At 33.5% G+C, this 25239-nt stretch overlaps 3 protein-coding genes across 7 annotated transcripts; 2 read left to right on the forward strand and 1 right to left on the reverse strand.

Annotated features, from left to right (window-relative positions):
• Positions 1 to 64: 64 nt before the first annotated feature.
• On the reverse strand, positions 65 to 4842 carry LOC129928429 (uncharacterized). The gene is made up of 4 exons (XM_056042777.1): positions 4668 to 4842; positions 4069 to 4184; positions 3567 to 3690; positions 65 to 3460 (listed from the first exon to the last, which is right to left on the reverse strand). The coding sequence occupies exons 1-4, from the start codon at positions 4833 to 4835 to the stop codon at positions 1286 to 1288; spliced, it is 2583 nt and encodes an 860-aa protein (XP_055898752.1). The 5' UTR covers positions 4836 to 4842; the 3' UTR covers positions 65 to 1285.
• Positions 4843 to 6593: 1751 nt separating this feature from the next.
• Positions 6594 to 15205, forward strand: LOC106073763 (uncharacterized). Of its 5 annotated transcripts, none has more exons than XM_013234403.2 (2): positions 6594 to 6659; positions 12778 to 15205. In XM_013234403.2, the coding sequence occupies exon 2, from the start codon at positions 12784 to 12786 to the stop codon at positions 14269 to 14271; it is 1488 nt and encodes a 495-aa protein (XP_013089857.2). In that variant the 5' UTR covers positions 6594 to 6659; positions 12778 to 12783; the 3' UTR covers positions 14272 to 15205. The 5 variants fall into 5 exon arrangements, with proteins under 5 accessions (XP_013089857.2, XP_055898374.1, XP_013089861.2 ...); XM_056042399.1 differs by having other exon boundaries at positions 6631 to 6653; XM_013234407.2 differs by lacking the exon at positions 6594 to 6659 and adding an exon at positions 7109 to 7300.
• Positions 15206 to 20393: 5188 nt separating this feature from the next.
• On the forward strand, positions 20394 to 23391 carry LOC106073764 (elongation factor Tu, mitochondrial-like). The gene has a single exon (XM_013234409.2). The coding sequence runs from the start codon at positions 20437 to 20439 to the stop codon at positions 21961 to 21963; it is 1527 nt and encodes a 508-aa protein (XP_013089863.1). The 5' UTR covers positions 20394 to 20436; the 3' UTR covers positions 21964 to 23391.
• The last annotated feature ends 1848 nt before the right edge of the window (positions 23392 to 25239 follow it).

Consider the following 25239-nt stretch of genomic DNA (forward strand, 5'->3'; position numbering starts at 1 on the left):
AGAGAAAAAAATATAATTGGGGTGAGGGTGGGTTTAAAGTTTGTTGCAAAGCAATAGCATGTGTAGCTGTGAGGAGAAATGTAACCATATGTGTAAACACATAGTAAAATGCTAGGTATATTGTAAAGCTGAGAGTTTTTTCATTTATGTTGATTCTATTCAATGTAGGGTGGGGATATCAAACTTTATTGTTCTCACTAAGGTGAAATAGGGGAGGCAGGTGGGTAGGATATACCTACACAGGATGTTATAATCTAAAGCCAAGTTGTGGCAGAAGTAGTGGATATCTTTGAGAGATAGTACCACAATAAGAATCAATGGATCATGTTCTATACCTATGATCATTGTCCAACCAATCTTAGCACCATTTCAATAAATAAATATTTCTCTCTCATTTGATGTCAGTAATATACTTGTATGATTTCTAGGTTTGAAATATTATAAAATAGAAAACATACACATTACTTTGTTAATTTACATTTTTCTATGTCATTTATGTTGTTTTTTTTATATCAATAAATTATAATGCTTAAAATTTTCTCTTACAGCCCCTCCACCCACCACAAAAAAAAAGACATGTTCAGTTATAGTAACCATCCCACAAGAAAAAAGGGTTGATATCATTATCTGTGGTTAAGCCTAATAATAGTATCATTCTGTAATGATGTAGAGAATTTAAGACACTTAAAAAGTGCATACCTTAATTCTCCTACATGAATAGCACAACACAATCAACAAAGACTTTTTTTGTTTTTTTGGTCATATGTATGACATAATTTATTAAAGCAAGTAATAGAAGAAATTTTATGTTCGACTATCACTGCTAGAAATATATAACATATAATAATACATAACATTTTCAGTCAGTATATAAGTATACATGTAAACAATGTAATATGCATCAAAATGAATTGATAAATAAAACTGGTAAAATAATAGAAAAAATATCTACAAAATTAAAATGCCAGTACAAAATTACATTTAATTGTTACAGCTAAAAATATATTACACATATATTCAGCTAAACAATATCAAAGTCAATATTTAATATATAAACTTATGTAAGCAATTTAATATGTGTTTGATAAAAAAAGTGCATTATAACAAATATATGGTGAGTAAATAGCACATTATTGAATGGTAGTATTACTGATACAATAGTACATTTATATATTAAAGGTAGAATTATGTTACACTTTTAATGCTCAAGATAGGTCTTATGAAGTGAAAGTTAAATTAACAAATAGACTTAAATGTTAATATGTATTAAAACACTTCTAACATTTTAATTGCAAAATTTACAAATAAATGAATCTACAGAAATATTACTTGATAAACAGAACTCATGAAACCACCTATCACACACCATACAACCAATCCAGTTCATCAACTTCCCATCTATACAATTCTCTTTTGAAACCTCTTCCAGTCCACATTCAGCACATTCATCACCATTACGTTTGTTTTCTAAACATTCAACATGGTTATCAACAAAAACATTCACATCATTTGCACTGGAACATTTAACATTACCTACCACTTCTTTTTCAGTACTGCTAACAATTTTAAGTTTTTTACTAACCGAGCTGTAAGGGAAACCTAGTCTTTTTTTCTTTGTGAAGTGTTGTTTATTATTAGGTCTTCCTTTAGTTTTTACTTTTTTCAACATTACATTACTAAATGTATCAGTTGTAAAATTAGATGAGTCAACAATATCACTACCAGACAGATTGTTTTCACTATTATGAACCACAAAGGGTTGAGCACGATTAATTGGAACAAACTCTTCACCAACACACTCACCATTCAAACTAACATTTGTTTCAGCCAAGGCCTGAGAAGTTGAGGCAATTGGAAGAAACTCTGCATCAACACACCCACCATTCAAACTAATATTTGTTTCAGCTAAGGCCTCAGACACATTAGTAATAACAAATTCCTTATTGGCCCTGATATGATAAATAAATGTCTTTAACTGTTCAAGCTTTACTAAAAAATGTTGTTCCCCCATATTCTGATACAGACAGTTTAGTTCATTTGTCAGGTCCTTAACAATTTTAAATCGCCCTTCTGCTGTCTTTGCACTAATGGTTGGATAAATTACATTAGTTGAGATAGATGATATGTCCTCAAATTCTTCATCCCTAAATGATTTATTTTGGAAATGGCACCCATCAGGAAGAAAAACCATTTCTAAAGAAAGTTTATGTCTCAAAGAAAGAATATGTCTGCAAGGCAATAAAAATTTAGTGAAGAAAATACAATTGCAAGAATCCATGCTAACCACATATGAATTGGTATCATTAGAATTACAAGTATTAGAAATAGAAAAAAATGATGTGTCAGTATCATTTTGAACTATGTTGTAGTTACATCTTTTAAATAAAGAAATCTGATGGCCCACTAACTCTGCTCCAAATGGTGTTAATATATTCTTGTACAAAGTAAGCAAATGTGTGTCTGGTAGTGTAGAATAATGTTTAGTTATTTTGTGAATGTGGTGTTGTGCTGATTTTATTTTAGATAGATCTGAATCAAACAAAAGTAGCTTAGTTACACATACTGAGAGTGTTGTGTGGCTATCTAGGTGCTTTTTTATCCTTGAATGATAGGATTCTACATGATTTGTAGTTGTGATATGTAGAGATGCAACATCTGTATTTCTACATGCTGCCCACATGTCAGAAATTGACCACCAATTATTTTGAAAGTAGCTTTCAACACTGGGACATGCTGAAATGATGTCAACTTTTAACAACTCAAATGCTTCTTCACTCAATGTATAAGATTGTTCTTTAAATAGATCAAAAATTTTATTGGATAATTCCTTTGAGACATTTGTATTTAAATACTTTTTTACTGCTGTCATTGTGTGAAATGAACATAGGCGAATTAAAGATTGAGGAAAACATTGTTTGATAGCACCTATTTCACTAAAATCTTTATCTACAAAAAAAATTTGAGGCTCCACACACACATCATGTAATACACTCAAACATTCAGACAAAATTTCAACACTCTCATTCCTTACAAAAGCATGCAACACAGGTACACCATTACCATTGGCATCAATACACATAACATTCAACAATGGAAATAAATACTCATTGACTTTATAAGTGCAATCTATTATCAATATGGTTTTGTTGGCTTTAAGTGAACCTATCATTTCCTTGGTCATGTATGCCAAATACAAAAATTCATTTTCTGGTGTCACACCATACTTCACCATTCCACCACCAACCTTTATACTATTTAGTATTTTCTCTACTCCTTCACTGTCAGTGCAGGGGTCTTTCAGTTTTCTTCTGTAGTTTTCCACATCCTTTCCAAGAACACACTTGTTCTGTTTCTGAGAGATGATTTGTTGCAATTCTGACTGCGGTATTTTGGTGCCAACCATCAGATCCACGGTTTCATCAGGCTTTATTCTTCTATTTTCAGGATACACAAGTGCAGTCTGAAAATAATAAATTGTATATATATAGCTATTGGAAATTGATATTGACAGTTGAAAATTCATGAGAGATAATTGTTAGGAGTAAATATGCTTTTTAATAACTTACCAAATGATCTGTGGGGTGATTCTCATGTGACAATATTGCCTTTGTGATGACAAACTGGTAGCCAGTAACATCTGAATGCCTTATCACAGCACGTATCACTGCACCACAATCATGTTTCCATGACCTACAAAAAAAAATATAATAACAATATTATACATATTTTTTTTTTCATCACTCTACTTATTATTTTGATTTGAGAGATGGGAGAAAGGGGGGAGGGGTGTTTCAATAATACAATTGCACTGAATACTATTATAAAACTGGCTACTGTATCTTTAGTATCAACTATTGGCTAGTATTGCATTGTAAATAAAAGTAAATTACCCCTTTCAGACTTTGGGATCTAATAAGGCAGATGTTGTAAAGGGCATCTATTTCTATGGCCGATGGTTAACTAGGGTGGACAGCACTTCACTCAACACTTGGCCACTATACACCAACTACACATCTTCTGTAATACCACAATATTTTTTGCATTGTTAAGAAATATTGAAATAAATACCTTTGATTCGGCCGGATGCCTTTACTCGATGTTGGTTTTGTGGCTCTCCCTTGTTTGCACACTAATTTTAGCCACTCATACTGTATGGATTCTTTTGCTGGATGTCCATTGATAAGCTAAAAAAATAATAAAATTTAGCACTTATAAATTGTGTGTAGGGAAAATTCATTCTCTTTTTTTAAGTGTAATTAAATTTAACAGCTGTAAACGGAAAAAAATATATAACATTATAAACTTAACTTCTTTGTGTATAAAGAAATTAATAAAAGTTTCTTTTTAATAAATGGAGAAAGTTTAAAATAAATCTCTCTATATTTATTTCCAACTAGGACTACGTTATTTTCATTCAAAATTACAAGCTACTTTACATGTAATTATTATTTATTATTTTATCTATATCTTATAATAATACTGACATTACTTTAAAAAAAGAAACAAAAACGTACTACACTAGTAACACTAACCAGCACAAAATAAAATAAATGAAAAGAAATAAAAAGCTAAGCTTAAATGAAATAAATAAGAATCTAACGATCTATTATAGTAGTATTACAGTTATTATACTATATTGAATTGTTAAAGTAAAATCAACAACATACCTTTTTAGAACCACTAGTAACAAACAAAACATGCTGTTCCTCTTCATGCTTCTTGATAAATTCCTTGAATTCAGTAAAATTTGTGAATGATTTTCCTTCCATGTTTTTTTTTAAATAAATGATAGTGAAAGTGACCAGAGGATAATTGATTATTATATAAAATGCCATGGTCACGTTTACGCTGAACTTTTATATAGCAACACTTCCGGTCAACAGGGGGGATTGGCAGGAAGTCTATACTGGGGATAGACCGGAAGTCAACTGACTGTAAATAGGGTTTGACCTTATTTGACCCATCCATCCGGTTGGGAATAGGGTTGTTTGTTTATATAGCCAGATTTTTGTAGCAGCAGATTCTAATTAACATTAGTTTTTGCTTGTAAATTTTGTAGAACCAACTAATCTTGATTATTATTCATCTAAATTTATCTAAATATTTTTTTTTTTAGAAAGGATGTTATTTTTAGCCGTATAGTCTATGAACCATTATATTTTAATATACGACAATATATGTATGCAGGTTTAAGTAGCTGAATTTTATTTTATAGATCTAATGGCCTCGTACGGAAAATACATTGACTAATGTCAATGGGAAAATTCATAGAAATAATATATTCTGTCTATCCATCAGTTATCTGTTTGTTGTCACGTTTAGATTTCGATCCAGATCTAAAATAGGCTTAAAGTATTTAAAATTCAATTTTCCATTCGCGTCATTATTCTCGAAAGTATAGATTCTAAGTGCAATATGGCTACTTATTGTCATGGATGGATGACACTCAGGCTGTGCGAAATGCGCTCCCTCCGCTTCTGACTATCGTCACGACTCTCGACAAATGGTTCACAGACAAATGGTTAACCGCGACTATTCATTAATGACAATTGGTTCTCCCGACAAACAATATGGTTCACCCGAGAAATGGCAAACGTTCCTATGTTTTAGATTAAATTTAAAAAAAAGTATCCCAGTGTTGTGCCAATCTTTGAGCAAGCAATAAAATGTTTTAGAAGTAGGACTGCGGACGCACAAATCCCTTGTACATGTAAACACGCGAGCAGAATATTAACATTAGACTACTATCAAGTCTCGTGTGGAGTTTCTGATCTCCAATCGAACACTTGCCTTTAATCGTAATAATTTAAGGCAAGCAATGCATTATTCTAGACATCACACACATTTCTTTAGAACATCAGTCTATAGATCTAAGGGAATAAGGCATTTTCCGAAGACCCCAAAAGAAAATGAACGTCTCTTTCCCGTACCCCACACTATACATTTATTTGGCTGAATTATTTGCATGGAACTTCATATGTGTGATATTTCCTTCAGACTGTACTTTGAGTACAAAAAATGCTTATCCCAGTGAGTCAAAGGATATAGGGCATACTTTGTTTATCTCTTTTGTGCCACTGTATAGCCTATGTTGATCAGTAAAAACGCAGACTTTGAAATTTGAACGTTAGCATATATATTGTATGCCCGAAAATAGGAAAAGTAGAAAACTGCACAGATCTTGAGAAGCTCTATATATAAGGAACACAAATAGGCATACGTTTCTTTTGATTATTTTGAACAGCATTGAATATAGTCATATACCTATACAAAGTTCATCGTTATTAAGACTCAATTATAATGTCATTTTGTGATATGAAGATCTGCATATGCCATCAAGAAACCAGTGAAAGTTGAACATTTTCACACTTTGGGTCAATGCCTGTAGGATGGAGGATACTGCCCCACATGTCCTTCTTTTGCTGGATGTCTGGATTAAAAAAAAAATATATATCTATTTGTAATTTTTCGAAACCGAAAAGATCTAGATATAAATCTATATAGGTCTGTGATCTAGATTAATAAACACTGCGTTAGAGTTATTTTATCCTAATGCTAACTTTTTTAAAAAATTTGAAGTAGCGATTTACTGATCTAGAGTCTAACTAGATCTAGATCTAGTCTAAGTACTAAAACTAGAAGATCTAGTTAAAGTAAAGGTAGATTTATTATCTAAATGTACAGTTCTAGATCTGGATGTTTAAGATCTAGATCTAGACAGAATTCTGGTTATTACAAGTGACTACTATAACTATAACTTATAGATCTCTAGTTATAGTTATAGTATAGTATAACTCTGTCTAGACTTAGACTAGTCTAGAGTTAGAGTAGACTCAGTGTCACTCAGTAGAGTGTTACTCAGTGTAACACTCTTAGTCTAGACTAGAGTAGACACTTGCTTGACTGACTTGAGACGTGAGTGTCTTGAGTTTGACTAGTCTCTTAGAGTTGTTAGAGGTGGCAGTGAGTTAGAGACTCTAGATCTAGATCTAGTACTAGACTTAGATCTAGTAAAAACTAGATTCTAGATTAATCTAGATCTAGTTAATCTAGTTATAATTCTAGTAATAATCTAGTAGTAACTTAAACTAGGACTAGTCACTAGGTAGTACTAGAGTTTACTAGAGAGTAGAGTACCAGTACAGTGACTTCAGTGAGTACTACTACTAGTAAGTAGTAGATTCTACTAGTAGTAGTACAACTTACTCTCTAGACTCTAGATTAGTCTAGATCTAGATTTAGATCTCTATACTCTAGTGTAGTTAAAGATTATAAAGTAAAGCTACTAAAGTTACTAAAGGTAGATTTATTATCGTAAATGTACAGTTCTAGATCTGGATGTTTAGTTTAATATCTAGACCTACTCCTAGATCTAGATCTCTAGAGATAGAATTCTAGATTATTACAACTTTAATTTTAATTGACTTTATAACTATACTGATAATTTATTACAAGCCGTAACAAGACTCAAGTGACTAAAACTAGATCTAACTAAATTTGACTAGTCTAAAACATTAAAAACTCTCTCTAGACTCTACTCTAGAGTGACTAAAGTCAGTAGAGTATAGAGTGAGTAGAGCGTAGAAGTCTAGATCTAATTATTATAAAAATATTTTTTTTTTTGAAGTATTCAACATGACTAATCAGACTGGTAGATATTTGGATTGATCTAGATCTATTACTTGACTAGCTAGACCGTAACTACTCACTCATTAACTGTCACTAGGAAATCAATCACTGACGCTAGACTCTCTGCAAACACTGAACAAAAAAAGATTACAACTATCTCAACTTGACTGATACTTTAATAACACATGAGTTTAATAAACAAACAATCATAATTTAAACATAGTAACATAATATTGTTAAATGTACAATTCGCAACACGAAACAGAATGTAACCACTGCAGTGTACTCACTACTCAGTGATACCTAACTTAAAATGTGAGTAACATTGTACCTTGCAGGCTTATTTTCATACAATGTCTCTTTTTGGTAAATATTCCCATAGATCCTCCAATTTCTAGACATAGTTTTTAAATCTTTTTATTCGCATCTCAAACTAAAATTGACCTCATATTTCAGGGTTTGTAGCGCTCCTAAAATCTCCTAAAAAATGAAAAGTCTCCTAAAATTGTCCTAAAAATTGCCAGAATTCTCCTAAAATTTTCTCCACTCTCCTAAAATTTGTACCCAATATTTTTTTTAAACATAATTTTGTTCATTTCTTGTTAAAAATGTCTGGAAAAAACAAAAGCGTAACTAAGCATTCTGATCGCATGACGGTATGGGCTGGCTGTGTTAATATGCTAACAATGACGACGCGATGTCTGCACCGCCTTTCACCCACTTGTGAAGCACGACCTCGTGATTGAAGATGGCGGCACTGTAGAAATGGTTGTTTCCTTTCATTGTTATATATATATATCTGAAGAAGCGCTAGATTTAGTGTGTAGTGACTATTGTCTATAATTAGAGCAATTACCAGCCTAACACCCCTCGGGGCCCTCCTTCACCTAAAATCTTCTTGTTGTAACAGTAAGAGTGACTTCACGTGGAAAGTCTGTAAATCATCTAGCTAGAAATAGTATCTGATCTAAATTTAGATCTAAGTTAGATCTTGTGAAGATAATTCGCACCTAACCTGAAAACATAAGTAAATTTTAGTCAATTTAATTATCTCGATACATCTAATGTCTAGATTACTCTAAAAATACGCTAGATTCCAGATTTGCGCTAAATCACTAGAATCTAGTGAAGATAATTCGCACACAGTCGTGAAAAGACCACACATTTTAATGACTTAGAAGATCTAGAGTCTAGATTTATGGTAGATTCTGTGAAGGTGATTCTCTCACAGCCGTGAAAAGTGCGAATTTAGTGACTTAGATCTAGACACTAGATTTACGCTAAATCACTAGAATCTAGTGAAAATAATTCTCACACAGTCGTGAAAAGTCAGCAAATTTAGTGACTTAGCTCTAGACCAGTGATTCCCAAAGTGGTCTATATAGACCCCCAGGGGTCTACAAAGACTTCCAAGGGGTCTACGAAAATGAAAAAAACAAATTGGTGGTCTTTGAGATGTCCACGGGGGTCTACGATAATAGATATTAATTTAGCACGTCTTTCATACATTAACCCAATAGCTCCTATTTCCGGTTCAAAAAACCCCCTTCAAAGTCCTAAGCAAGGAGGGACAACTCCGTATTTAAAAAAATCCTTAAAAATATGTATTTTGCAAAAAATAATCTAATTGAAGATCTAATACTAATAAACAAACAAATAACTTTAAAAAATAGAACTATATGTCTAGTTTTTAAAAATATATACGTTTAATACCACTAGAATGTAAAAAAAACTTCAAAAATAGTCATTTTCCCACGTGGGGGCTTATACACTGGGGCTATGGGCCTGTTCGTTTGAAAAATTATTTAAAAAATAAAAACCTTTCTGATTTTATTAAAAATAGAATCGGTAATCTCCAAAATGATTTGTAATCACGCTTGCAACAAGACTAGAAGAAATCTTGTTTTTAAAAAGTTTAAATCAAGTCTATTGAATAGGGGATTTTAGAAACATTCTACAACGGTTTAGGACAAAAACGGGAAAACGTTTCCAACTGCAGAAGGAGCTAATGGGTTCATATATGAATAGTATCTTAGTTAATCCTTAAAATATTTATACTGATATTCAAATGAAAAATTATTGTATTTAATTTCAATAATTATTTAAATAACTTTATTTTGTAAGTAATGTTTAGCAAAAATTATAACAGGGGTCATTTATTACATTATTACATCCATAGCAACGGATCATAAATCTGCAAAATGACATTTCCAGTGTGGTTGGTTATTCCAGCAATACATATTAATTTTTATTTTAATTGGTTTCAATTTGAATTTTATCAATAAAAAAAGATACATCTATAGAACTTAGTATATAGTTTTAAATTACTATTTCACTTTTCAACTCACTACGGATAGAAATTAGTTTTTAAAAAATATTGATGAATTTGAAAAAATTTGCAAGTTAAACATGGGGGTCTACCGAAAACCAGAAAACATGGTAAGGGGTCTACAAGACAAAAAAGTTTGGGAACCACTGCTCTAGACGCTAGATTTACGGTAGATTTAGTAAAAATAATTTGCACAAAGCCATGAAAAGTTTGCAAATTAAGTGACTTAGATGCTAGATTTATGCTAAATCACTAGAATTTAGTAAAGATAATTCTCTCACAGCTGCAAAAAGTCCACGAATTTAGTGACTTAGAGTAGATTTACGGTAGATTCAGTGAAGATAATTCGCTCACAACCACAAAAAGTCCACAAATTTAGTGACTTAGATCTAGACTTTAGATTTATGCTAACAGCCGTGAAAAGTCAGCGAATTTTAGTGACTTAGATCAAAAGTCTTGATCTACTGTAGATTTAACGAAAAAGTTATTTCAGTCGTAAAAGCCAGAGAAACTACATAGTTGAAAAAGAAATTGTGCTTGAAAAAAACAACCAAATAGGTTTAATACTACCCCCTCTTCCCAATCCAAAAGCCATTATTTAGTAAGCAAATGTCAACTAAACATACAAATAGGCCTGTATATTACAAGCTCTGTTTATAACGAGGTTATAAGCACAGTTAATAAAAGAATAAAACATTACCTCAAATGCACACCATGACTCTAGTAATAAGATACACATAAACTCAACAACTAAAAATGTACATTTCCACTACAGAGAATACACATTATGAAAGCATCTCTAAGAATGTTTCTTAAAAATAGAATAGCAATTATTTGTAATGTTCTTTAATTTATATAAATCTTTGAAAAAAGGTGGTTGATTGAGGTTTGGGATGACAGTCAAGTTGTTACTTGATTAAAAGATACCTTTCATTACATTTTCTGTGGACATACCACAGCTGATGACGTTGTTTCTGTTCTGGGTGGGATGTTGACAAGATATTTATTATTTCCAAAATCAAGTAACAATAGTTAATTTGATAAATGCATAGTTTTGTGTATGTTTTACAATGTATCACACAAACGGGCAGGAAAACACACACACACATCATACATTTCCTCCTTAAAAAAACCTGCTAAAATCTCACAAAATTTTGTCATGGAAAACCCTGATATTTGTTTTATAATGCTGTTTATATACCGGTATTGTATTTTTATTTAAACAACCACACTTTCTAATTCATTGGTTTATTATCATTTTCCATTTTACACTTTTTGTGGTAGATTCTAAATTCAGAGTCTCATTTCTTAAACAAATGTTAAAGGTCATGGTACCAATCCAATAATTAAGACAAAAAGTGAGAGCCCTAATGTACGTCAAGATACACTTTTCAATCTTTTCTTTTGGAGAGGGAGTTTCTACACTTTGTACAGATATTTCGGAGGGCCTTATGGAACTATTTCTGGCCTGCAGGCCATATTTTGGACTGTACTCAATTTGTATTGGAATTTCTGTCTCATCTTGAACTTGGCTGTACTCAGTTGTATCAGACTGAAATCTGCCGCTCTCTCACTCTTTATATAAGGTTCCTCAAAGCCTTCTTGAAAATCACAGAAATGCAAGTCACCTGCTCACATGACCATATATATCACTTTTGAGTTGCATGGGAAGTGTTCACAAGAGTCTATTCTCTAAAAGCTGTTGTTCATCACGCTTGATTGATTGCAGTACACAGGCCTGTGTAACATGTGTCAACTGATCACACACATAGTTACATGCGTTACTAGTTAAATTATAACAGTATACATATATATCTAGAATCTCATATATGGATATAACAAAAACAAAATCGAGTCATCAGTATACATTGTATATTTACTAAAAAAGCATTCTAATGTGGTATTAGATTTTATGTCTACCTTTTACAAATCGAAGTATTAATATTGTCTATTCAGTAAAACTTCTAATAAATATTACATGCCATGGTAGAGCATTATTGCACCACGGCTTGAAAAGGATGGAAACATTGCAGAAGCAAAAAAACAAGTGTTAGCAGAAGAAAAGCACCAGAGAAAATAGCCTGCCCAGTGTGCATCATACTTTCTGCTGCCCACTGCCATTCCCCGTCGTCCTACAAGAGTTTTGGTTTAGGATGTAATTAACTTGAAACCTGAAGGAATATCCGAATCATGTTAAACATTATTATACAAACATTCCAGGCCCACATAGCCACTTTAGGATGCACAGTGCAAAGCTCTCAGCCCCCAGGAAGACAATATTGTCCTCATTGTATCACAATACCTGAATGAAATGAACAGTTTATTGAACTGAAATACTTTTTTTAATTAAAAAAAGCTAAATTAAAAAAAAACACCATTCCAAGCATTTAATAAGGTAAATGATATGTCAACACTGAGATAATCTACACCAATACCTTCTACAAGGTCCTACTGGCGTCTATTAATTTAATAATTTTTATAATTGAAACATTCATTTCATCTCTGCCTGTGATCCTTTCTGGGCCATAAGCTACCAACCAGCTTTCTGCAGGTGTCTTGGTTCTGGGCAAGTCTTTCCAACTGTCTCCTCGTCTTGCCCATCTTATACGTTACTTCAGAAAAGAATTATATGTGTGAAACTTCATATGTGCGATATTTCCTTCAGAGTGCTTGTCATCTGCATCAAAATCTTGCTTAATTAATTTACGTTTGAAACATTGGGAAACTTTAATGTACTGGTACACTATAGTTGTCCCAAATCATGTCCTTTTGTTGTTTTTTTTAATGAAGTATGCATACTGATTTTTTTTTTTTTTCAGATTTAAATGATGGAGGGTGAATCAAAAACAGCTTACAGCTGTGAAAAGCAAAAATCATTTTTCTTCCAACTACGTCATCTGGCAGGAGAAGTTGACAATAAAGTTCATTTTGTCAAGGAACAATTGGTGTCCAGGAGCTGTAAACTAGAGCCATGCCAAGACCAAGCAAGTGCCAATCTATTTCTCATGAATACTAAAAGGGAGCTGTCAAGCACATTTGAACAAGTGAAAACAAAGTATAATGTCTTTGATTCATGCAGCAATGACTTTCATAGAATACAAGAACTTCTCAAATCTGTGCTGTGTGCTCATGAAAAGAGAGTTGGGAAAATGCAGGACTTTATGGAATGCTATGGCTATGTCAAGCCTGTAATAGAACCAAGTATATTGACAGCGTTAAAAGGTAGCCAACCTGAATCTCATAAAGAAGACATTGAATCAAGTCAGTCTGATGATGATGAGGATGAAGACAATATTGAAGAGTCTGTCTCCGGTACTCCACAGGCAAAAGCTAATATGGAGGCAAAAGATAAAATGGAGAAACAATTGATCAAAACTCCTAAGCTTGAAGATCTTTATGGCAAACTTTCTGAAAATACTTTGTTTTTATTAAAAGGGGCTACAAGTAATGATGCTGATCTTAATACAATGCAGCTTTCAAATTATTCTTTATCTTCTGTGCAAAATAAAACTTACTCAACACCATTTGATTCACAGAAAGCAGAAGGTAAATTTGGCTTTAATGCCACTTCTACATGTAAGGAAAGAACTGACAATGCAAATAATTTTATTACAAACTTGCAAACTAATACAGACTGTAAACCTGAAACAATGCCCACTGGTAAAGATCATGTTTTCCAAATAACACAGTCTTTATCAAACATGTCAGAAAAATATGCTAATCATGGAAGCTCATTTAGAACTCCAGATTCTATGATAAAATCAAAGGAACAGAAGAAAACTCCTGTATTTGAAGATGTCTACGGTATGTTATCAGAGTGCACCATTTCTCTGCTTAGAAATACGTCACACAAATCTGTCAGTGCAGAGAAGCTTTTGACCAGTGTTTTAGATTCTCCTAAAGACATACCTGTGCTCTCTGAGCAGAGTGTATTATTAAAACCAAATGATAAATCATTGTCAGAGAGCAGCCTTCAGAACTGCTCACAATGGACTATTTCATCACCCAAAGACTGTTCTATAACCAATGCAACTTCTCAAAGCATTCAGACAACTGTTCCTATAGAAACGTCAACCTGTGGTGATTCATATAATTCTACAGATGAGATAAAAGTTTCAAAGTGTGCTAGGACACTTTTGTACACACAGCCACCTGTCTCTGAAAATACAATTAGGTTCACAACTTCCTACAGGCAAATGGCTTCTGCTGGCAAAGAAAATGTTCCAGCTGTTTCGTTGTTTGATTCCATGCCAGCATCACCAAAGCTCTTATCAAGTGCCTTGATTCAAGATATTTACAATAATAAGTATTGAACTAATCAATATTTGTGTTGGAAAGAAAAAATGTTTATAAATCATAAATTATCTGAGGATAATGTTTAGTGTTTTAAAAGATATATGTAACACCATAATAACTCAGATTGCTTTATAATTTGTGCTGTCAAATGTTTATTAATTTCATTAAATCATCATATATTGAGTTATTTTATCACTTTTGTATATAAATCAACATTTTAGCTTGGTTACCTTTTAGCACTTTGGCATTTACACTTATAATACTAGTAACTACAGGTGAAAAGTATTTTCTTTAAGTTTTATAGAGGGGAATTAAAAAACTTTTTTTTTTCTTTTGGCTGATATAAACAGGAATATATTATCTTGCCAGCTCAGAGACTAATATCCTTAAAGTTTCCTTAATTATGTTGAGTATTCTCAGGAAAATCTGTATGAAAATATGGGTTTTCATGTGCTATGAGTGGACCAACATTAAGGTCATTGTCATAAAAATAGTACAGAATAAATGTGGAAGTTAAAAATGATTTTATTCTGTGTTTAAAAAAAAAACTGACTGTACCAAAGCTTTTTTTTTTTTTTGTATCTACCCTGTGAAATGTAATAAGAGAAGGATTCGGGTTGATGGGGGGTGAATAATGGAAATTTCTTCACATGAAAATCTTTTTTGATGACTGACAAACTAGCTGTTTAAACTATAGCATTGATGGTTACTTTGTCTTTATTCAAAAATATAAAACGTCAAATTGTCTTTATGTATGATTGCATTTCAATTTCAAAGAATGTAAATCTTGTATATAAAATGTTTACCAAGGAAACAAATTTAAAGAAATATGTGACATTTAAGGAGACATTTGGAGCACTGTAGATGTGTACCCAATCCTAGAAATATTAGAAATATTATCTTGAATCCTAAACTAAATGAACTAGTTTTCTAATTAAAGATTTATATAGCGATGCCTCCTTATTAAAATGTTAAGGGCTGTCTAATCATATATTATAGTCTTCGGACTGTCATCCCTTGAAATTAAGTTGGAGGATTGGGCTAAGAAGTAGTAGGGCCTGTTGTTGTTGTTTTTCTGACGGAAGGCCCACACAGTGCAAGCAAACAATAAGTAATAATCATTTCAGTTTCGCTGGGACCAAAATGAACCTTGAAGGCCCTCTACTTTCCCCCTTTTAATAATGTCTGTCCTTGTGAGATACCTTGAGATAGATAGAACTTACTCTCTACAGTATTAGTATTATATGAACTCACCAGCTTAATTAGCCTTTAGCCTTTTTTAATCATTTTTTTTTTTTGAAGTAACGTTTGAGTAAGATTCTTTCTTGAAGATAATTGATTGCAATTAAATTCTATTTTCTGAATTATTCTTGACAACAACACAAATTGAGAGAAATGGAGAAAGACGGCCGTCAAATCTTGTTAGGTGCCCCAACGGTCCAACAGACTAAGGGGTAGGTGAATTTGAAAAAAATAACAATTAAGAAATATCTTAGACATTAAAATAGCCGGTAATTTAGACTTTAAAAAATACTTTCAATGTGTGAACAAATTATAGAGCCTTATAGTATTAATTATAGGCCCTAAATAGTCTCTCCTCCAGCCATATCATAGAAACTGATCTCTTACACCCCTTATAAAACGTCGAGATGAATATGTGCTGCATTCTTAATCTTCGACATTTAATACGTTTTTGAAGGTTTATTATAATGCCTGTTCAATTTTCATGGGGAAACTAATATGAGAAAATATTGACAGATCAATCTCTTTTGTCTATGCAAAACATAGGCGGAACAGATCTCAGCATTGGCAATTTATGGGCAAGAATGTGTAATTTACTGGTAATCAGTGTTTCTCAAACTTTGGCCGGCAGACCAATGGGGGTCCGAAGAAAGATGAAAATTGTATACAATTTTAATTTCTTCACTAAAATCCAGTTTATCCGATCAGATAATTTAAATAATAATCATTATCAATTCGTCCCTCACTACTGTTTAAGATTTTTAATTTTGGGATCTTTGGGCCTCTGAGTCCACCTAGCTCTAATGAGCACCTGACATTAGTTGAGGAAAAGTAAAGGCGGTTGGTCGTTGTGCTGGTCACATGACACCCTCGTTAACCGTAGGCCACAGAAACAGATGACCTTTACATCACAAGGTTTGAACGGGGAAATTTTTACTGTTCATCTGGATAATCCGACTTGATATTGAATCCTTTGAACTGTGGAAAAACTCAAATCCCAATCACAGATGAATCCATACAAATGCAGGAGCAGCTTAATGAAATATCTCTAACAAGGAAATAATCCATTGGATACCACAGAGTTAAAAAAAACCATTCAAATTATATTCTTCATTATGGGTCATTGTAAAGAAGTTGTTGAGCTTAACCATCTTCTTATTCGGTGCAACACGGATGCATTGTCGTAATGAGCCTCATCACAAATAAAAGAAACCGGCTTGAAATTTGTGCTCGTTAAGCTGGGCAATAATACACACTTAAAATCTCATCCAAGACATTTTTTTTTTACATTTAATATTAGTTTAAAAATCAAACGATGTGCATAATCGAATGTATAGATCTGTAGGCCTATCTAGAAGTAGGCCTACCGGTACGAGATTTACAACCAATCATGCTATCGTACTATTATTGTTTATTAGGAAGTTGCACTTTTCTGTTTTAAGTACCGGTACCCTTAGTTAATTGTACCTATGTATTAGGATTTCATCAAGATTTATTTTTGGAAAGATTACCCCTCCCACTTTACAGACCAAAGGTCTTGATGGAGTTAGATTAGTGTTAAAATTCTGTTTCTACAGGAAATAGATCAAGATATCTATGTTAAGAAAATAAAGTAATTTAAATTAAGGTACCCTGTCAGACCTTGCGATCTATAAGGGTCATGGGCGTAGCCAGGATTTTTTTTTTGGGGGGGGGGGATTTTTTTTCTCCCCCGACCCCCCCCCCCCCCCCCCCCCGCGAAAAAAAAATAAATTATGTATTTATGTGTGTGTGTGTAGCCTACAAAATCTTTATTACATTCTGACCCTTCATTCTTTCGGAAGACGTTTATTGTGCCCTAGAATAGGTTCTTCCATGAGTTAGTGGAAAAATTCCCCGCCATTATTAGCAAAGGGGTCTGGGGGAGCGCTAGGAGCTCCGCCAGCGCTGGGCGAAGTCCCGCCGCCAAGCACTATTTCTGATATTGAAAACCAACAAAATGCATATTCTGAGGTATCTACAGTGCATTTTCCTGCTATTAAAAAGTTCTATTTCAAAAACCTAATGTGCTATTCTTACTGACTTAGACTCTCCCGCGCCGTTCGGCGCATTTGCTGTTAAGCTTTTTCCATAAAATTGTAGATTCCCCGCCATTACTAGCAAGGGGGTCTGGGGGAGCGCTAGGAGCTCCCCCAGCGCGGGGCGAAGCCCCTCCGCCAAGCACTATTATTGCTGGTATTGAAAGCCGACAAAATGCATATTCTGAGGTATCTACACTGCATTTTCATGCTATTAAAAAGTTTTATTTCAAAAACCTAATGTGCTATTCTTACTGACTTAGATCCTCCCGCGCCGTTCGGAGCATTTGACGTCAAGCTGTTTCCATAAAAATCTGTCACTGGTAATGTCTGAAGCCTCTTCCCACCTGCCATGAGGACCTCCATGAATGAGTGGCGTCAAGTTGTACTAGGATATCATTGCAACTCTTCTTATGCGTAATTCATTTTGTCGGAGAACATGTCCCGCAAACCTCATGCGTCGCTCTCTCACAATCTTACTAAGGGGTCAACTCCTAGTTCGGCATAGGATTTCCTTGATTTAGATCCGATCTCTATAACTGACTCCTAAAATCTGTCTTAGCCATCTTTATTGAGCCATATTTAGTGTTTTTCAATTTCGGCAGATGACTATTCACTACAGTTTATTAATAGAGCCCTGCCACTGGTAAAAATGTGTAACCTCTTGGAATTAAATGACTGTAGTTTGCTTTAGATTTTATATCGAAAAGAGAAGTTTTATCGTCAAAATAATCTGTTGGGGGTTTTCCGTCTCAAAATGCTCTGGAGGGGGATCTTAAACTCGAAACCATCTGGAGGGGTTTTAAACAAACTTTAAAAAAAGGCCTTCGCTGTAGAAGAGGGGTTTAAACTCAAAATCCCCGATTGGATTGGCTACGCTCAAATAATTTTAGTGTGTAATTTGCTTTTTTTTTATATTGAAGAGGTATTTTTAGCATCAAACCCGTCTGAACGGGGGCTTAAACTCAAAACCCCTTTTGGCAACGCTCATAGCATTTTGAGTGCGCAATTTGCTTTTTTTCTTACACTGAAGATGTATTTTTTATCTTCAAACCCCCCTCGCGGGGGGTTTAAACTCAAAACCCCTTTGGCTACGCTCATAGATTTTAGAGTAATTTGCTTTTATTTATATTGAAGAGGTACTTATTTTTAGCTTCAAACTCCACTGGAGGGGAGTTTAAACTCAAAACCCCTTTGACTACACTCATAACATTTTGAGTGTATAATTTGCTTTGTTTTTATTATTAAAGAAGTATTTTTTACCTTCAAACCCCGCTGAAGTGGGGTTTAAACTCAAAACTGAGTCAAAACCCATTTAGCTACGCTCATAACATTTTGAGTGCGTAATTAGCTTTTTTTTTTATTGAAGAGGGGGTTTATCGTAAATTTTAGGCGGGGTTTTAAAATCAAAATCTTCCTTAACAGTGCTCTTGGAATTAGGGGATTTTCGTTTGCATTTTTTTGTTTTGTTTTATAGAAGAAGGGGAGTTAACTGCAAAAACCCCAGGTAGAGGGTTTAAAACTCAAAACCCCTGGTAGGGGTTTTTAAACTCGAACCCCTCTTGTAGGGGTTTTAAACTCAAACACCCCTGGTAGGGGTTTTTAAACTCGAACCCCCCTGGTTAGGGGTTTTAAACTCAAAATCCCTTTGGTTGTGCTGGGGCAAGTGATGGTTTAGTATTAAAATCTCAACTAAAATAAACAAAATCAAAGCAAAAAATCAGTCACTAAATTCCGACTCTCCCCTTCGGGGGGGGGGGATTTCATTTCGGGCCTGGCTACGCCCATGATAAGGGTAGATGATCGTAGGCCTAATAACCTAATTGCAAATATACGGTAAACGGGCGTCATGTGGCCAGCCAACGACCAACCGATTTTACTAACCCAAACTTTATAATGTGCCCTCGGTGGACTCTAGAGCGTCGTAAAGATATCCCGACGTTTAAAACCCACCCTTCAACGAGATTTGAACTCTGTTATTATTACAACTGTTTTTATTTTACACAATTTAAATACCGGTATCTTAAATTGGAAAAAACATTGGATAGCTGATGACCGGATCGAGAGGAAAAACTTTCTAACGCCACAAATGTGAATTATTTATTAGATAGACCTATACTAGTTATTTTTACAAATTGCGTAGTAAATCTGCTTCCATCTTCTCTTCGAGAAGTGACAGAGAGCACCGCCAAACATCCCAATTTTGTGGTAGTTTTGGCGGCGTGGGTGCTACTACTCCGGGGCTTCTACAAGAGAGGGAGAGTCCATACGAGATTTTCTGTTTTAAAAATCCATACTACGACGGTCAGCTACTTGTTCCCCTGCATTTTTAGTAGACAATACTTTAACTGACGGTTATGGCAACACTGGTTAAGAAGTGTCTGCTTTTAGTGTGCTCGTAGCGAGTGATTTATCATCTTCTTTTTTGAAGTAACGTCTGTATTATATAAGATAAGATAAGATTTCCGAACACTAAGAATGTACTTGACCAGTGCCAAAGGACAGATTCGGCTTTCGAAGCTTACCTTACTGCCCTACTTAGATCTAGCTCTAATATTGAACGTAATTTATATAGATACAGATTCTACTCCTGGAGCAACATTTCATAGAAATTATCAACAACTTTTCGTCGAAAAAAGCTCGACACCGTGCTATATTCGTTGACGCGGTAATTGATTTATTTATTTTTTAATAAATTGAATTTCATTTTTAAAATATTTTATTTGTTGGCAATAAATCCGGCCTGAGTCCGCCCCCGCTTGTGGCCACATTAATTTTATAGTAATATACCTAGATCTAGTGCTATAGCACGGTGTCATAAGAATATCCATAATAGATGCTCTTCAATTTTGAAGTAACGTTACGTTAACAAGGTCAACAACGATGGCTGCGGTTTTAGTGAAAAATTTTAGATACATATACACAAGTTCATCATTAAAACGTTTGATTCATCAACCTCGTTTTCAAAACCTAATAATTTCTGGCAGTATTTTAGTTTACAAGAAGCCAATAATACACTTTAAGCATTCTAAAAATTATGTCTCAGCTGCTAGATCTAAGTTGAATACCAGTACCGCTAACAATAACAATGCTAAAGACGGCAATGAAAACGATCTTAGAAAAAAACCACATTGCAACATTGGAACAATAGGGCATGTTGATCATGGCAAAACAACCCTATCGGCAGCTATCACAAAAGTTTTATCAGAATCAAACAGTGCCAACAACAAATTTGTATCTTATGAGTCTATCGATAGAGCCCCAGAGGAAATTCAGCGTGGGATAACTATAAATTCTGCACACATTGAATATGTTACACAGAACAGACATTATGCTCACACGGATTGCCCAGGTCATATTGACTATGTTAAAAACATGATAACTGGTACCTCACAAATGGATGGAGCAATTCTTGTTGTTGCAGCTACAGATGGAGCCATGCCACAGACAAGAGAACATCTACTGCTTGCTAAACAAATTGGACTTCAACATATAGTAGTGTTCATAAACAAAGCAGATGCAGTTGACAGTGAAATGGTTGAACTAGTTGAATTAGAAATGAGAGATTTACTCACAGAGTTTGGCTTTGATGGTCAGTCATGTCCAGTAATTTATGGATCGGCTTTACAGGCACTTAAAGGAGAAAATCCATCACTGGGTAAAAATAAAATTGTTGAGCTTCTTGATGTGATTGATAAATTTATTCCAACGCCTCAGAGAAATATAAATGAACCTTTCTATATGCCAATTGAGAAGTTATTATCAGTTCCAGGTAGAGGTACTGTTGCCATAGGGACCATTAAAAGAGGAATTATTAAAAAAGGTGATGCTGCTGAGATAATTGGATATGGAAATGAAATCAAGACAGTTATTACAGATTTGCACGTCTTTGGTAAATCTGTCAAGGAATGCATTGCTGGTGAAAACATTGGAGCTTTGTTACGTAATGTGAAGGATGAAACTCTTCTACGAGGTATGATTCTTGGTGCGCCAAAAACATTAATCCAGAGGAATGCAGTGAAAGCCCACCTGTATTTGCTGAAAAAACAGGAAGGTGGCCGTGAGCGCCCTATAACGAACAATTACATTCAGATGATGTACAGTAATACGTGGAACATTTCATCTTGCGTACGTCTACCAGAAAATGTGACTATGTTGATGCCTGGAGAAGCTTCTCAAGCTGAAATACTAATGAGGTTGCCCATGGTTGTAGCCCCTGGTCAAAGATTCACCATACGTGAAAATAATTTGACTACTATTACGGGAATGATCACAGACATTTTGCCAGATTCAGAGATAAAATTAAAAGGCTTCAATGTTGAGAAACAAGTCAGACATAGAATTCAGGGCAATGCCCAAGTCACCAGAAGTTCCAGATTAAAAAGGCAAAGATTAAATAAAACAGATTAACCTAAAGAGACTCATTTTTAGAAGCTTTGTTGTTAAAGGTCATTTATTATTATATATATTTTGTAATAATTATAAATTAGTCTTCGTTAATGTTATTTCAGTTTATGGCAAATCCATGATACTTGGATGAAATTGTTGTCTACTTTTTTACTTAACAAAAAGTATTACCAATGTTTATTCTGGTAAACTAACCTTAGGATAATTATATTTGTCTAAATAATTTTATTTGAAAGCTTTATTGCTGCTCTAGTTACTGAGTACAGTATGTGATAAATAACTTCAATTAATTAAATACAAAATGAGATTTTTTTTTCAATCTTAATAGACTGTTAGAATTCCTGGAGGTGTAAATTTCAAATCTGTGGCATTTTAGGTCTCGAGGGACAATCTTTTGCCTTTGCAACTTCTTGTGTGACTAAAGAGGCCAATCCTTGTTAAACAGCTTCCATCACAGGTTGGGCATATCATATGTAATCACCAGACGGCGTTGCATTTTCACCCTTCTTTCTACATATCTACAATCCGGGACCCTTCCTTAATGTTCATTCTCCATACAATGGATCTATCCAGTGCCACTTTTTCCCAGCTTCTAGTGTCGATTTTGAAGAGCTTCAAATATCCTTACAGGAAATGAATAGAAAAAAATGATTTATAAATTATTATTATTTTTTTTTTAAATTTGCTATTGAAATTATTGTACCTTGTATTGTATTAATAATTTATTTAGCTTTTTAGTTAGAATAAATAAATAAATGCATATTATTTTTTAGTATGTATACATCCAAATCATTATAAGGTACCACTACTTCTGTACACTGTATATTATCAGTACCGGTACATAAATAATGACCTTCTACAACATAGCGGAATTTATGTGTATATAAAGGGTATATATTTAAAAAAAACAAAGAAGAAATTTTTATTAACACTAGTACAAGTCTCAAGAACTGCTACTGGTACTAACTGATGACATCTAAAAAAAAATATTCAACCATATTTAGAAAGTTGTGCAATTATAATTTTCTTTTGAAATTCTTTCATCATTAACCGGTACCACCAATTTTGTGGTCTTGATGGCCAAGCAGTAATACACTTGGGTGGCTATTGCATTTGAAGGTCTGGCTTCTTCAACCAGACCCACAGGATTTCTTGAATCTTTGGAGGAGATATACAAAGTCAAAGGTCATTGTGGTGCTAACATATTCATTAACAGAGATGTTTGAGTTGTTTTTCCACTAGAGAAGCCATATTGGAACTAGACATAAGAAGTGACTTGATTACTACTATTTTTTTTTTTATTGAAGGTGATATTTTTTTTATTTTAAGATAATTTCTGGTCATTGAATACACTTGAAGTAAAAAAACTTGATCTTATTGTAACAATAATTTTTTTTAGTTTGGTAATACAGATATGTTTAAAAAAAATTACATTGCTTTTTTTTTTTTAATTTATTTATTCTTTAATGTTAATCAATTCTGATAATAACTTGCATTCTTTTTTAACATTTAACTTCTTTGACTTCAATGTTCAATTTTCCCATGCAGTCAAATTTCATTGTTAATCTAGATTTGTTACTAATAATAGTTTTGTGCTCAAAACTTTAGCTTTGTAACTTAGTCATGGTTGTTAATTAACTTACAAATGTGTAGCTCAGCAATCTGTATGCACTATAGGTCTGCTTGTAAAAAATATGCACTTAGTTTGAGAATTAATGGGCAATAACCACTAAATACTTTTCAAGCTAAAAAGACTGGATGAAAAACAAGTGGAATAATTTTAAACATTGAAAACTTCAGCTCTGTTTCAGAACAAATTATATCAAAAATTATATTATGGATTATAACTATTTAAGCAGCAGTAATGAAATATAGTATCCAAAATATACCTTTTAGCAGTCTCAATGAATTATTCAGACTGGACTAATTTAAATGCGCTCCTCATAAGAATAAAAAAAATGGGTTAAAAAATTGAAAAAAAAAAGCTAAATTAAGTCTTGGACTTATAAATCACATTTGTCTACAATACACGATATTGAGTACCGGTAGTTACAAATACTTGACATTATGTACCATTATAAATGGGGGGGGGGTGGCTTAGTGGTAAATCACTTGGCTTCCGAACTGAGGTCTTCTAGGTTTAAATCTCAATGAAGACTGGGATTTTTAATTTGGGGACCTCTAATGGGTACCTGACATTTGTTGGGGAAAGTAAAGTGGTTGGACATTGTGCTGGCCACATGACACCCTCATTAACTGTCCATTATAGAAACAGACAACCTTTACATCATAAATACTTAACCGTTATTAACATAAAACATTGAATGCAAACTTTGAAAATGTTTGAAAAATAGTTAAATATTTACTTGGCCACATTTGACACCCTAAAAAAAAACGTTGGTAGCAAGGGAGATCTAATTGATTTTAACTTGTGGACTTCCAATTGCATGCGTCTGAAATAGCCTCTGATAACAAATCCAACATTATATAGAACTTGTTATAGTGGGACAAGTCGTTTGTTCTAGTTAGATTTGCTTCTAGTCACATTAAGATGTGCTGAGATATTAGCTTTTGTAAGTAGAATTTCACTAACATTTCACACCGGCTACGAATGTTCATTTGTCCACATGCTTTATAGTTTCTATTATTCAATGTTTTATGTTAATAACGGACTATTTTTTCAACAATATTTTTACCGCGTGGAAATACCGTAAGGCATATTTAAAATAAGTAGTCTTGGGGAAAAAGAATTTGCTTTAAAAATACGGACATTGTCTACTTTTTCTTTTTATGCTTGATATATAGACTGCGACCTTTGGGTGGTATTTTGCGCTTATATAATATAGATTATTAATAGGTTCAGCCATTTGTTTGCTTTCTATCTTTTATTCTTATAGTATGTTAGTGTCTTTCCATTCTATTCAACTGGATTGAAATTCACTTCAATTTTTCAAATTGTTGAAATATGTGTCTTGTTACATTATTGTGTGTGTGTGTGTGTTTTAACACCATACATACATTTGTAGAACAACACTAACACACACAGTACATCTGCATAGTTTGTTTTTTTAATACTTGGTAGAATATTTGTTCTGGTACATAAACACAATAAATTCTAGGAAAATAAATTAACCCCTAGGAATGAGTAGACATAGAGCAACACACGTAGGTCCTATGCCTGCAATGTTAGAGCAAATATGTGGCACCCACAGAAATGTAGACACTCTTTCCAAGACTCAGAAAGCAATCTTCTACATAGTGAATCTGAGTCTGCACCAA

This window comes from Biomphalaria glabrata, chromosome 9, assembly GCF_947242115.1.
Source record: "Biomphalaria glabrata chromosome 9, xgBioGlab47.1, whole genome shotgun sequence".
NCBI lineage: Eukaryota > Metazoa > Mollusca > Gastropoda > Planorbidae > Biomphalaria > Biomphalaria glabrata.

What these genes read in the sequence shown, in the direction of transcription:
- LOC129928429 (XM_056042777.1), bottom strand. Translation starts at nt 4,835, where the DNA reads ATGGCATTTTATATAATAATCAATTATCCTCTGGTCACTTTCACTATC. An exon ending in TTACTAGTGGTTCTAAAAAG is followed by an intron (nt 4,185 to 4,667) that starts GTATGTTGTTGA and finishes TTATTTTTTTAG; the next exon opens with CTTATCAATGGACATCCAGC. An exon ending in ATCACCCCACAGATCATTTG is followed by an intron (nt 3,461 to 3,566) that starts GTAAGTTATTAA and finishes TATTATTTTCAG; the next exon opens with ACTGCACTTGTGTATCCTGA.
- LOC106073763 (XM_013234403.2), top strand. Translation starts at nt 12,784, where the DNA reads ATGATGGAGGGTGAATCAAAAACAGCTTACAGCTGTGAAAAGCAAAAA.
- LOC106073764 (XM_013234409.2), top strand. Translation starts at nt 20,437, where the DNA reads ATGGCTGCGGTTTTAGTGAAAAATTTTAGATACATATACACAAGTTCA.